The 12,857-nt window shown below is 36.2% G+C and overlaps 1 protein-coding gene across 1 annotated transcript; it reads right to left on the bottom strand.

The window, feature by feature from the left end:
- Positions 1-8,327: 8,327 nt before the first annotated feature.
- Positions 8,328-11,470, bottom strand: LOC136784292 (putative nuclease HARBI1). Its single transcript, XM_066744872.1, has 4 exons — positions 11,386-11,470; positions 8,824-8,845; positions 8,578-8,761; positions 8,328-8,501 (listed from the first exon to the last, which is right to left on the bottom strand). The coding sequence occupies exons 1-4, from the start codon at positions 11,468-11,470 to the stop codon at positions 8,328-8,330; spliced, it is 465 nt and encodes a 154-aa protein (XP_066600969.1).
- Between the last annotated feature and the right edge of the window lie 1,387 nt (positions 11,471-12,857).

A 12,857-nucleotide genomic window follows, 5' to 3' on the forward strand; every position in this document is an offset into this window, starting at 1 on the left:
TTAAATGTTGATTTTCGGTCTTCTAAATCGATTATTGTTCTTCTTATGTATACACGTTGGAGAACATTTAATACCATTACAAACTACCCCTCGGTTACCCTCCTATCTATTTTACTTTGTTTTCGGTAACCTTTTAACCCGGCAATAGGCGCGTGGTTTTTTTTACATATAGATAGGCGCGTGGGGTGCCACGGACACACCATTTGTTTTTCATTGCTTGACATAAAATATTTATAAATACACATTTATTTTTCAATAAATATCACCTATGCGATGTTCCCTTTGGTATAAAATAGCAATTGCATTTCTTTACGTTATTTGTATTAATTAAACGCTAATATTTGTAAGTGACTGCAAAAATTTTTCGCTACGTTACCGATAGATTTCTATTTTCGGAATGCTCTGGACAACCCGCGCGCCCATTGCCGGGTCAACGTTAATGATCTCTAATATCCCCCTCTGTTTAGTATAAAACGTTTGTTTTAAGGTGGCTTTGGAATTATTATTGTTTTAACTTGTTCCGTCTGCTTTCTTGGTTACCTGAGAACTCAACTCTGTTTTTCATAGTGACCATTAAATGTTAAACATGCTCATTTTAATTCATTGCTTCTTAAAGAGTGTAAAAAATCAGATTATGATGATATTATCATCTGCATATAGAAGCTAAGAGGATTGTCAACCCATTTTGCATTTTGCCTAAATTTGGAAATCTATCTGAGAGGTGAATTTGTATGGGGATTGAGAAGTGGAACTATCAAGAAGCAATTAATTAAAATGAGCATCTTTAGCATCCAGTGGCCACTAGGAAAAATGGAACTGACTTCTGAGGTAACTAATAAGACAGGCAGAATGAGTTAGAATAATAATAATATCAAGGTCACCTTAAAACAAACGTTTTATACTAAACAGAGGGAGATATTAGAGATCATTAACGTTGAGAGGTTACCAAAAACAAACTAAAATAGATAGGAGGGTGATCGAGGGGTGGTTTTTAATGGTTTTAAATGTTCTCCAACATGTATACATAACAAGAACGATAATCAATTTAGAAGACCGAAAATCAACATTTAAAAGGCCTAAAAAAAATGTTAAAAATTAGGACCATGGGGGATACTTTCTGTGGTGCGAAAAGCTACTTACCCTTACCCCCCACCCCCCCCCCCCCCCGCCCCCCCTTTTTCCGAAAGATTTCGGAGTTATACTACAATAACGTACAGGCGTATAGACCTTGGATCAAGGAGTAATTAATGTCAAATGATCTCTTTCCTCAAGGTCACCGTTAGGGCAGTAGAGGACAAAGAGCGAGAACCAATCAGGAAACTTCACCTAATGGGTACGTAATTGACAAAGGAGAACGAAGGAAAACCTAAATTTGAAAGTTATATGGTCCTTATCGGGGTAATATTGCCCATCTAAGGGTAAACGCGAGATAGATAGCATTTCCTCATCAATGAAAAAATAAATAAGGCTGTCACGATCACTCAAGAATATTATTACGCGCTGTTTTCACTATCTAATGGTGTAGAAGATAGTATGGTTGAAATAAATGAAATAAATATTTCTGCCATCCGAAAATTGGTGCCGAAATTTTGAGAATGTCACAAAACCTAGTTTTCTGATGCAAGTTCCCTTCATTGTTTAAAAAAGGGCATTAAGGCTGTCAAGAACATACAGCAGTTTTTCCTTATTGTTGTTACTTTTAATAATAAAAGATGTATATTTTTTGCTTCGTTTAATATTTTTTACAGGAATATGTTTAAATCAATTTCTTTTTAATTATACATTTCTAAATAATCTTATTTCAATTATTCATTTCCTTGTTCGGACTGACATTTCATTCATATTGCCTGAAAGGCTTCAGAAAATTTGTAATATTTTACAAAATTTGCACACAACTTATAATGCTCGCATTTCTCGTCTTTATGGACATAATAAGGTTTTTTTATTTTGTGTAATTATGAAAAATTAAATAGTTTTCACTTAATTGGATAATGTGATTTTATATAATAATCTAGATGTTTTGTTAGTTTTGTGAGGCAAAGGATAGCCTAGAAGAAGCGCGAGAAAGAGGTCCGATAATAATATATCGCTCCTTCTCGCTCTTAGTATACCGAAGCTGACCGCATTCTGCCAAAGGAGGCCGACCGCACCGCACATACGTTCTAATATTCGGGGAGAATTAGCATTTGAATTTCCACTTCATGCCATAGAGAATTATATTTTTCTAATCTGTAGTTTAGAATGATCTTGACGAGCTCCTAAAGTCTCTAATACGAAGGAGGTCGGGAAGGTCATTATTATTGCAAAAAAGATTGAAAATCGCGTTTCTTCCTAGTTTCTCTTAAATAACTCAATTACTATTGATCAAATCAAAAAATGTTTCAAATGAAAGTTGTTCCCAATTAAATTTCGAATAAGATAGGTGGGTTTTTAAAAATAAATTTTTTTTTTGTTATTTCTAAAATTGTTAGTGAAGTGCAGGAAGTGGAAAAAAGTTTAAACTGTGAAAATGTATACAAAAAATGGTTGATCGCTACTGAATGTTCACTAAAAGGTGTCTTTTACTTAGTAGAATATACTGTCTAGGCCATTTTTTCAAATCTCAAAATGGCGGCCTATTGCAAAATTGTTTATGTCAAAACTTCAAGTAGCTGCCAATTTTTTCCTGGCGGTCATAAATTAATGAAACCAATTGCAATCGATTGGTATTAACGTTATTAACAAACAGTAAAAAGGGCATATTTTTAAATAATAAAAAAAACATTTTTTAACTGAAAAAACCCGTGGCTACGGTCTGTATTTGAGTAAATATTGAATTTTAACGGTTGCAATAAAATCTATTGCAATGTTTATAAAAAACCATGAATTTTGAAAGAAAAATCATGACGGTCGGACCAATAGCAGCCGAGATCATTAACTTTTAATGAATCAATTATTACGTAAAAGCTATTTGACTTCTGAACGTGAAATTTGGCACAGTTGTAGTAAACATATCACCCTATCACTTAAATTTTGTTCTGCATCTACGGACAATTTGATATGGTTTGAGACTAAAAAGAATCTGTTGAAAATTGCGCGCCTGGCGTTGGCAATCTGCTCGCTGCGTAGCGCGGTGGTGGGGGTAGTGGATCGGCAGTGCAAAGAGGCGCGCTGGAGACAGATAATACTCTTAATTGTAAAAATGATTTCTAGACAACCAAAGGTCGTACGACGATGAAATTCTTTTTCATTTTACGTGATTAAATTTATAGATTATATTCTTGCATTAGAAAACAATAAGTTTTAATTTTTCGGTTAGTTATGCAGTTTAAGCGATTGATTGAGTACTCTTATTAAATTCTTATGTCAATAATTATAAAGTTAAAAGGAAATGACTTAAAATAAAAAAAAAAATTCATCGTCGCGCAACCATTGGTTGTCTAAAAATTATTTTTATAATTAAGAGTAATCTGTCGCCAGCACGCCTCTTTCCACTGCTGCTCCGCTACCCCCACCACAGCGCCTCGCAGCGAGCAGATCGCCAATGCCGGGCGCGCAATTTTCAACAGATTGTTTTTAGTCTCAAACCATATCAAATTGTCCGTAGATGCAGAAAAAAATTTAGGTGATAGGGTGATATGTTTACTACAACTGTGCCAAATTTCACGTTCAAAAGTCAAATAGCTTTCACGTAATAATTGATTCATTAAAAGTTAATGATCTCGGCTGCTATTGGTCCGACCGTCATGATTTTTCTTTCAAAATTCATGGTTTTTTATAAACATTGCAATAGATTTTATTGCAATCGTTAAAATTCAATATTTACTCAAATACAGACCGTAGCAACGGGTTTTTCAGTTAAAAAAAGTTTTGTTTATTATTTCAAAATATGCCCTTTTTACTGTTTGTTAATAACGTTAATACCAATCGATTGCAATTGGTTTCATTAATTTATGATCGCCAGGAAAAAATTGTCAGCTACTTGAAGTTTTGACATAAACAATTTTGCAATAGGCCGCCATTTTGAGATTTGAAGAAATGGCCTATACAATATATTCTACTAACTAAAAGACACCTTTTAGTGAACTTTTAGTAGCGATCAACCATTTTTTGTATACATTCTCACAGTTTAAACTTTTTTCCACTTCCTGCACTTCACTAACGATTTTACTAATAACAAAATACAATTGATTTTTTAAAACTCACCTATCTTATTCGAAATTTAATTGGGAACAACTTTCATTTGAAACATTTTTTGATTTGATCAATAGTAATCGAGTTATTTAAGAGAAACTAGGAAGAAACGCGATTTTCAATCTTTTTTTGCAATAATAATGACCTTCCCGACCTCCTTCGTATTAGAGACTTTAGGAGCTCATGAAGGTCGTTCTAAACTACAGTTTAAAAAAATAAAATTCTCTATTGCACGAAGTGGAAAAAGTGCAATATTTTTGTGCCCTGACTCCCCGACTTTAAAGCAATGGTACGCACGATCAACGAGTAGGGACAAGAGTGGGGGCCTCACAGATACGCGACGGTTTAGTGAGAGTTTCGAAGTGGTATAGAGTTCGGTAGGGATAGGAATTTCCTTTGAATTACCATCTCTGCCGGGTTCTCATTCTGTCGCTGTTTGATCTACTAGTTTCAGCTTTATAGAAAAATAGGGGTAGTAGGAAATTGAATAAAAAGCTGTTATCGGTCGATCCGTACTTATTACAATTTCAATTTTTCACCTACATTACGGCCAAGTCATTTAAATTCGGAGTGATAAATATAAAAATAAATTTCAAATTTTAAACGTTACGTTGTGCGAGTTTTGTTGTGCGATGATATCCACCAACGTTTTCTTTTTTTCTCCGGAACTTCATCTTCGGCATCGGCAGTAAACAAAACGTAACATGCTGCTGCTACTCCTGTGTCACGTTCTCGTCGTTTGGACATTTTTCTTTCTATTTAAAATTAACAAAGGATTCTCTGATCGGAGTCAACGGAGACGCGTGACATATAATATACTTTTGCGGTATGAAACCGGCCAGTAGAGATGTCAGAAATCAAACTATAACCAAACACAATCATAATTTCATGTAGATGTGTTCACTGGACTATCAGCTGGTTATAGCTTGTACACAATGATATCAGTTATGAGATTTTGGACCAAAACAGGTGTATGTGTGGGTAGTGGAATCATAAATCTTTTGTTTATGTATTCTCCTTCACCTAACTATGTTCTTTGCTACACTTTTATTTCTGTTGTTAGAATACAGACGCTCAAATCCCCAAGTATGGTCCCCTAACCTATACAACAGTATGGGTTAAAATACAGTAGAGGACTCTAAACATTTGCATTATGGCATTAAACATAAAAGTTATTTCGGCTAGTTTAAATACCATTTAAATAGGCACGCCGCGTGAAAATCGCCGCGCGTGTGATTGGTATGGCGTGGCAATATTCACGCCGCGCGACACTCCACACTCCACACGCCGTGTAATGGCATCTTTAGATATGATGGACACAACATGACGGATACAATATATGTATATATTGTGAAATTTGACCTGGTATCGCTTTCGAAGTAGAAGTCAAGATGGTTAACCGGTTAAAGGAAAGAAGGAAAGGATGTAGACTGCGCAACCAAAATGGTATACGCAGATAGGTTAACTTAAAAAAGTTAGAGGAAGACAAGGTCCCAAAATTGTACCGGTGGTCGAGACAGTGCGAGCCACGACGAGCAGTCTTCCTGGCTCGCTTAACTACCTCACAGGCTAAATCTTGCCAGCGAGAAAGCCGTTAAGCGAGTCAGCCACCTGGCGACGTTGTGCCGAACTGTGAGGAGTGAGAGAGACATAGAGCGAGAGCATGCTAGAGCGAGTTGGTCCGAGTCTCGAGTCTCGAACCGCTCGCAATAATACACCTAAAATCGTGAACAATTACTGTAATACGCAGTAAAAATGATTTCTTAAGTTTTTACTGTGTTAAAACGGACTATTTTTCCTGTACAGTTCAGTAAAAATTACTGTAAAACACAGTAAAAATTACTTTTAACTTTTTACTGTGTTAAAAAGGACTATTTTTACTGTATATTTCAGTAAACATTGAAATGTAAACATTACTTGTTGATTGGGTTTACTGCAAAGTATATGACTTTGATTTTTTCGAAGAAATTATATTAGAAATTACTGTGCGACATTGTAAATGCTACCGAAATTAAAGCATTTAACGTCGAAATGCAGGGTTATGCCAGCAGTACTGTGGCTCCACAGTAAAATGTACTGTAATATTCTCTCCGTGTATAAGTCCCCACGAGGAGGGGAGATAGAACATCGAGTCTGGCTTGAACGCCGGTTACGCGCTTCAAGCAGGCTGCGCGAATGTCGTGCGCAGACTGCCATAGCAGGCAGTCGGAACACGATCGTGGGACTGTGCTGATGTGTCCGTGCGTGCTAATGAGCGCGTGACGCGGCACTCAGCAGCCATGGGTCCGTTCGCGTACGTGAGCCGTTTGCTATAGGCCAGCCTGCACGTACGTCACGACTGGGTACCGGCCAATGCATAGTGGATTGTGCAGGGGCGTAGTTAGCTCGTTGGAATGTGTCCCGGTGCCCTCCGTAATCCCATAGGCTTGCGCTATGGCTGGAAGGGCCGCGAACATTGCCTCCGTGGTGGTCCGCTCCTGGCAAACTCTATGCTTGGCAATGACACCGCATGTTCCCGCACTCCTCACCACCACCTGAGTGTGGGTGGTGAGGGGGATAGATGTATGCCCCTCGGCAGATAGGTCTGCGAGGGTTGGACTTCCGGAAGGAACCCTCCCCTCTCTCCACCACCTAGCATACTGAGCGACCCTGGTTACCGCTACCGTCCAAATGCATGGCCGCAGGGATGTATAAGATGCATAGAATGGGGTTGAAAGACTCCAATGATAACGTAGGGTTGTTGGCCACCCAACTGATCAACTGGCGCCCTGATACCGATAAATAAGGACGAACGAAGGTAATGAGAAAACCCGTAGTATGAGTGGCCCCTTACACTGACGGGAATAACGTTACAAGAAACAAAATAATTAATACAAATATTCAAAGAGATAGAGAATATCTATAATGATGGAAAAACCCCTATAAATGTTTTTGGGAGAAAGTTTCGGAGAAAATGAATCACCACAATTTTAATATTTCTGGGACAAAATGTTGAGTGAAATTTCAAGTGCTGAAAAGGCAGAACAAAAAGATTAAAGACCACAATAATAAATCTGGCAATAATCCAGCACCTAAATGGGATTATTATGAGGTAAATAAACTCTTCATTATTTATATAATTAACTTTTCTTTTAAAATTTTTATGTTAATAAAAGTGAATTTTTCAATGTAAGATAATTATTAATTTAAGCATTTATTATAAAAGTTTTATACATTTATTTTTTAGGAGATGAATAAAATACTAGGTGACAAGCCTTTTATGAACCCAATAGCAGTAGCTGGAACCAGTTTTGAGAGCGAAAGAGAAAGTGTAAATACTACAACAGAAAAACCTCCAAGTAAATTCATTTTATGGATGTAACAGCTTATAAAATTAATTAACGTGTAACTTCAACTAAGTTACTTTGATTAACCTCTACAAAATTTTCTTACCAGCTAAGAAAAGAGAGTTGATTAATGTATTTAAAGACTATACTGATAAATGTCTACTTGAAAAAGAAAAAAGTAGGGCTGATGCAAGGAGCCGTTATGAAGAAAAAGTAGAACACCTTAAAAGAATAGAAAACTTATTATTGCAAGTGTTACGAAAGGATTAATGTGAATATTTTTACTTTAAAATAACATAGTTGATATTCTTATTTTACATTTGTTAAAGTGCGCTGTGAATTATAAGACTTGTTTGTTTTTCGTTCTTTTAAAGATAAAGCATGATTATTTATAAAATATTTTATTTTCTTCAAGCAAAGATAATTTTTAGGTAATAAAAAATATAGTGTGTGCGTATTAAAATGTAACTTATACATTTCTTTGACTAATAAATTACATTATTGCATTGCGTTTACTTATTCCTTCTTCCTTTTGTTGTAATATAGTACTTGTATCTAGTAGATGCTCTGTATATCTTCCATGATTAACTATGATAGGAATTTCCACAAAATCATTTTTTAATATACAAATATTATGAAGTATGCAGCAAGCTATGACATATTTTGGAATTAGTTCAGTTCTTTTTATAGGTAATTTATTCAAGATGCTGCGGAATCTTCCGTTCTATAACCCTAGTGATCGCTCAACCATCATTCTAGTTGATAAGTGACATTTATTAAATTTAATTTGAGCTTCTGTTAAACGGCCATTGTCCTTAAATGGTACTATTAATGTTTTTGTAAAACGTAAGCAGAATTACCCAATAAATGAGAGTCGTCTGGAAAATTTGTGGCTTTTAGCATATTTTCAAAGTTGGAAAGGCGAAATATTCTCATATCATGGACTGAACCAGCTGGCCCACAATAACAATGTGAGAATATCAAATCGGAGTCACATGTAACCTAAAAGATAATATATACAATTATATATATCATGAACTTTCATTTTGAAATTATGACCAAAAAATAATAATAATACTTGTAATTGTATTGAAGAATATCCTTTTCTGTTAATATAGGCATTTGCATTTTCTTTTGGTGCTGCAATTCTAATATGGGTACCGTCTATGGCACCTACACATTTTGGAAAGCCATGTCTTTCTTTGATCTTCGTATACATTCTTTTAGCTTCTTCTGTGGAAGGCCAACGTATAAAAGTATGCCTGCGTGAATAAAGAGCATTTATAACTCTTCGTACACAAATCCATGCAGTTGACTTGCTCACGTTGAAACGATCACTAATACACCTTTCAATATTAAATTAATTTAAATTATCTAATATTCTCTTATTATTATAGGGAAATAACTGTTGAAAAATATAAATAGCTAGTACCTGTATGAATTTGGCGTGGCAAACATTCAAATTGCAATTAATAATTGCGACTCTGGACTTATTGGATTTCTTCCAAACTGTGATTGCCATTCCAGACCACAAATCTATAACTCCAATGAAAGTTTGAAAGTGTTACGCTCCATTCTGAAAAGTAATATTAAAAAATATAAAATTTAAATGTGAAAAATTGTACTGTTTAATGCTTATTTTTTTACCGAAAATGACTCTTAAATTCTTTATCAGTATATAAGTGAACAATATTTAAAACAATTTTGTATGCTGTTCCGTGGAATATTATCTTGATTATTTATACAAAATTGTGTTATGTTAAACAATTCTTCTTCATCGGAGCTTTCACATTCACTTGTGCTCAATAATGCTTCAAACGCTTTGCATGTTATAACACTTGCATATTCTGCATTCATTTTCAATAATATTTTTCGTCTGTTTATAGTCTTGAGAACAAATACTATCAAAATAAAATATATTTTTTTTTCTTTTTTAGTAATATTGAATCAAAAATAATATCAAATGTACGTATCTTTGTAAAATGTAAGTCTTATGAAGTAACACTACCAGTACTGACAGTAAATTTCCGAAAGCAGCCAGTACTGGCTATACTGTAAGAATGCGTTCGGATTTATAAAGCTTACTTTAACCCATTGACTGCCTTTAATTAATATAATACCCATTCATTTTATGCAGCGATTATGTGCTCCAGAAAACCTATTTGTCGATCATACCTATACGGTATGTTAATATAATTTGCATTAAACAAAAAAGGACGAATTTGCCTTTTGTGATATTTTTTATTCCTTATTTCCAAGGCTAATTTTTTTAGGTTACTTAAGTGAAATTCACGACTCAGCAATTGAACGTATAATACAGTGCTTTTATAAATTACAGGAAGAGTTTGTGAAGATAAGAATTATTTATTATTATTCATGATAGGACTATTGAGGTATTCAAATGGTTTATGTATAATTTTATTCTTTATAAAAAATTAGAATTCATTTTGAAAAATTGGGTAATATATTACCCATATGCAGTCAACGAGTACGATACATTCTTTCAGAGAGAGAGAGAGAGAGAGAGAGAGAGAGAGAGAGATGCGGCAATCAGTAAGAATAAAAAATAAACAACAACAGCTTAATGATGAATTTTTATCGATTCTTGGCGATGGAAATGATTCGGATATTGATGATCTTCAAGAATGTGATCGTGAACTAGAGAGATTTGTACATCGGCTATATAGTGACAGAATTCGTATTGGTTGTTTTCACATAAAATTCTGCCTTTCGTCTTCATAATTATATTTATTGAAATTATAACGGGATTTATGTATTTATCTAGAAGTTGAAGATGAATATAATGAAAATAAGAAGGTAGAAAAGTTGGATGAAAGGGTAAAAAGACGATTCAAAAACAGCAATAATACTAAAAAAAATAAATTGTATACTGCATTTAACTTGACGGCGCCTGAAAAAATCCAATGGGTCAAATGTTTATATAAAAGTTCAGATTTAGTTGAAGTGCAATCAAATATTTCATTTCCTTCTCGAACGAATACTGAAGAACCAGAAAATCCAATTTCATATTTCAGTAAATATTGTAACGTTATTCCCGTCAGTGTGAGGGGTCACTCACACTACGGGTTTTCCCTTTACCTTCGCCCGTCTTTATTTATCGGTATCAGGGTGCCAGTTGGTCAGTTGGGTGGCCAACAACCCTGCGATATCATTTGAGTATTTCGACTCCAATCTCTATGCATCTTATACGGCCCTGCGGCCATGCATTTGGACAGTAGCGGTAGCCAGAGTCGCTCAGTATGCTAGGTTGTGGAGAGAGGGGAGGGTTCCTTGCGGAAGTTCGAAACACGCTGACCTATCTGCTGAGGGGCATACATCTATCCCTCACCACGCACGCTCAGGCAGTGGTGAGGGGTGCGGGAACATGCGGTATCATTGCCAAGTATAGAGTTTGCCAGGAGCAGACCACCATGGAGGCGATGTTCGCGGCTCGTCCAGCCATAGCGCAAGCCTATTGGATTACGGAGGGCACCGGGACACATTCCAACGGGCTAACTACACCCCAGCACAACCCACTATGCATTGGCCGGTATCCAGTCATGACGTACATGCAGGCTGGCCTATAGTACACGCCTCATGTACGCGAACGGACCCATGGCTGTTGAATGGCGCGTAACGCGCTCACCAGCAGGCACGGACACATCAGCCCAGTCTCATGGTCGCGTTCCGACTGCTTGCTATGGCAGTCTGCGCACGACATTCGCGCAGCCTGCTTGAAACGCGTAACCATCGTTTAAGCCAGACTCCATGTTCTATCTCCCCTCCTCGTGGGGACTTATAAACACGGTCATTCTTTTTAGGACTGCCCGAGACAGCTTCTCCTTATCTCAGGTTGCCTGGGTTGTTTGGCATGGCCCTGCCTTACTTCTCAGGACAACCTTGACATCGTTTCCTGGAGCGCCGGTCTTTTCATCCGGGCCTCTGCCTGTCATCGAGTCTATCCTTGACATTAGCTATAATCGACTCGTCAGCCTATCTCACGAGTCGGTAACATAGGGATTAATAATATCCACTGTTCGGTAGCTTTTATGTTCTTTATTCGGTATCTCGTACGTAACGGGGAACTTCGTTACAATATATTACTAATGATTTACTGCAAATTGCAGTTGAATGCACTAATCACTACGCCATCTCGAAATCACTTTGTGCTTGGAAAGCTACTAGTGTTCCAGAATTGAAAATTTTTGTTTGTATACACTTCCTAATGGGTTTCTATAGATTTCCAAGAATTGAAATGTATCGGAATTCAAATGCCCCAATAGGTATGATCAGTAAGAATATGAAAATGAAGAGATTTTTTCAATTACGATCAACAATTCATTTTTCAAAGATTAATGCTCCAATAGAAACTGATCGATTTTGGAAAGTTCGTCCGTTGTTCGATGATGTAAGACAAGGTTGTTTGAAACTACCTCTAGGAGAAAAATTAAGTATTGTTGAGCAAATGGTCCCTTATCGTGGTAATTTAGACGTAAAATAGTACATCAAAAATATGCCTAATCCATGGGGAGTGAAACTGTTCGTACTCTGTAATTCAACGTGCTTGATTTATGATTCCCTCATATACCAAGGGAAAAGGACTGAATTCAATAAAGAATTTTTGCAGTTTGGGCAAGGAGCTGCAGTTGTTATGCAATTAACAGAAAGAATATCTAATCCTCAAATAGAAGTTTATTTTGATAATTATTTCACAACCTTCCATTTATTAGAATGGTTGAAATTGAAAAATTTAAAAGCAATTGGTACTTTGCGAATATACCGTTTTTATAAACCCCCTTTTGTTTCAGAGAAGCTTGTAAAGAAGAATGAAAAACGAGGGTTTTTTGAAAACGTTGCCTGCAAAAATTCAGGTATAATTCTAATCAAGTTGTACGATAACTCTTTTGTAAATATTGGATCAAATTTTGTTGGTATTGGCGTTACTGATAAATGTAAAAGATGGGATAAAAAGAAGTAAATTATGCTTGATTTTGAATGTCCAGAAGTGATAAGGCGGTATAATGAGAATATGGGGGGTGTCGATCATTTTGATTGGTTTTTATCATTATATCGAACGCATCTCAAATCTAAAAAATGGACGCTTCGAATGATTACTCATGCTTTGGATATGGCTGTAACTAATTCTTAGTTATAACATCGTGAAATAGCTTCAAAGACTGCAAATCGGTTCAACGATGCAGTGATGTGAACCTGCGGGAATTTGGTATCCCCACCATGCCTCCACGGGGGAACCAACACAAACGTATGCCTCGTTCTTGTGAGCGGCGTCGCCACTGTCGCCAGTTATTTACGCGCAGTCGCGTATAAAGACCTTCGGCCGAGGTCGGTAGACTGCGT

The sequence above is a fragment of the Prorops nasuta genome, unplaced genomic scaffold (assembly GCF_024137725.1).
Source record: "Prorops nasuta isolate Cenicafe-Biocafe unplaced genomic scaffold, Cenicafe_Pnas_1.2 PNAS00051, whole genome shotgun sequence".
NCBI classification, from domain to species: Eukaryota; Metazoa; Arthropoda; class Insecta; order Hymenoptera; family Bethylidae; genus Prorops; species Prorops nasuta.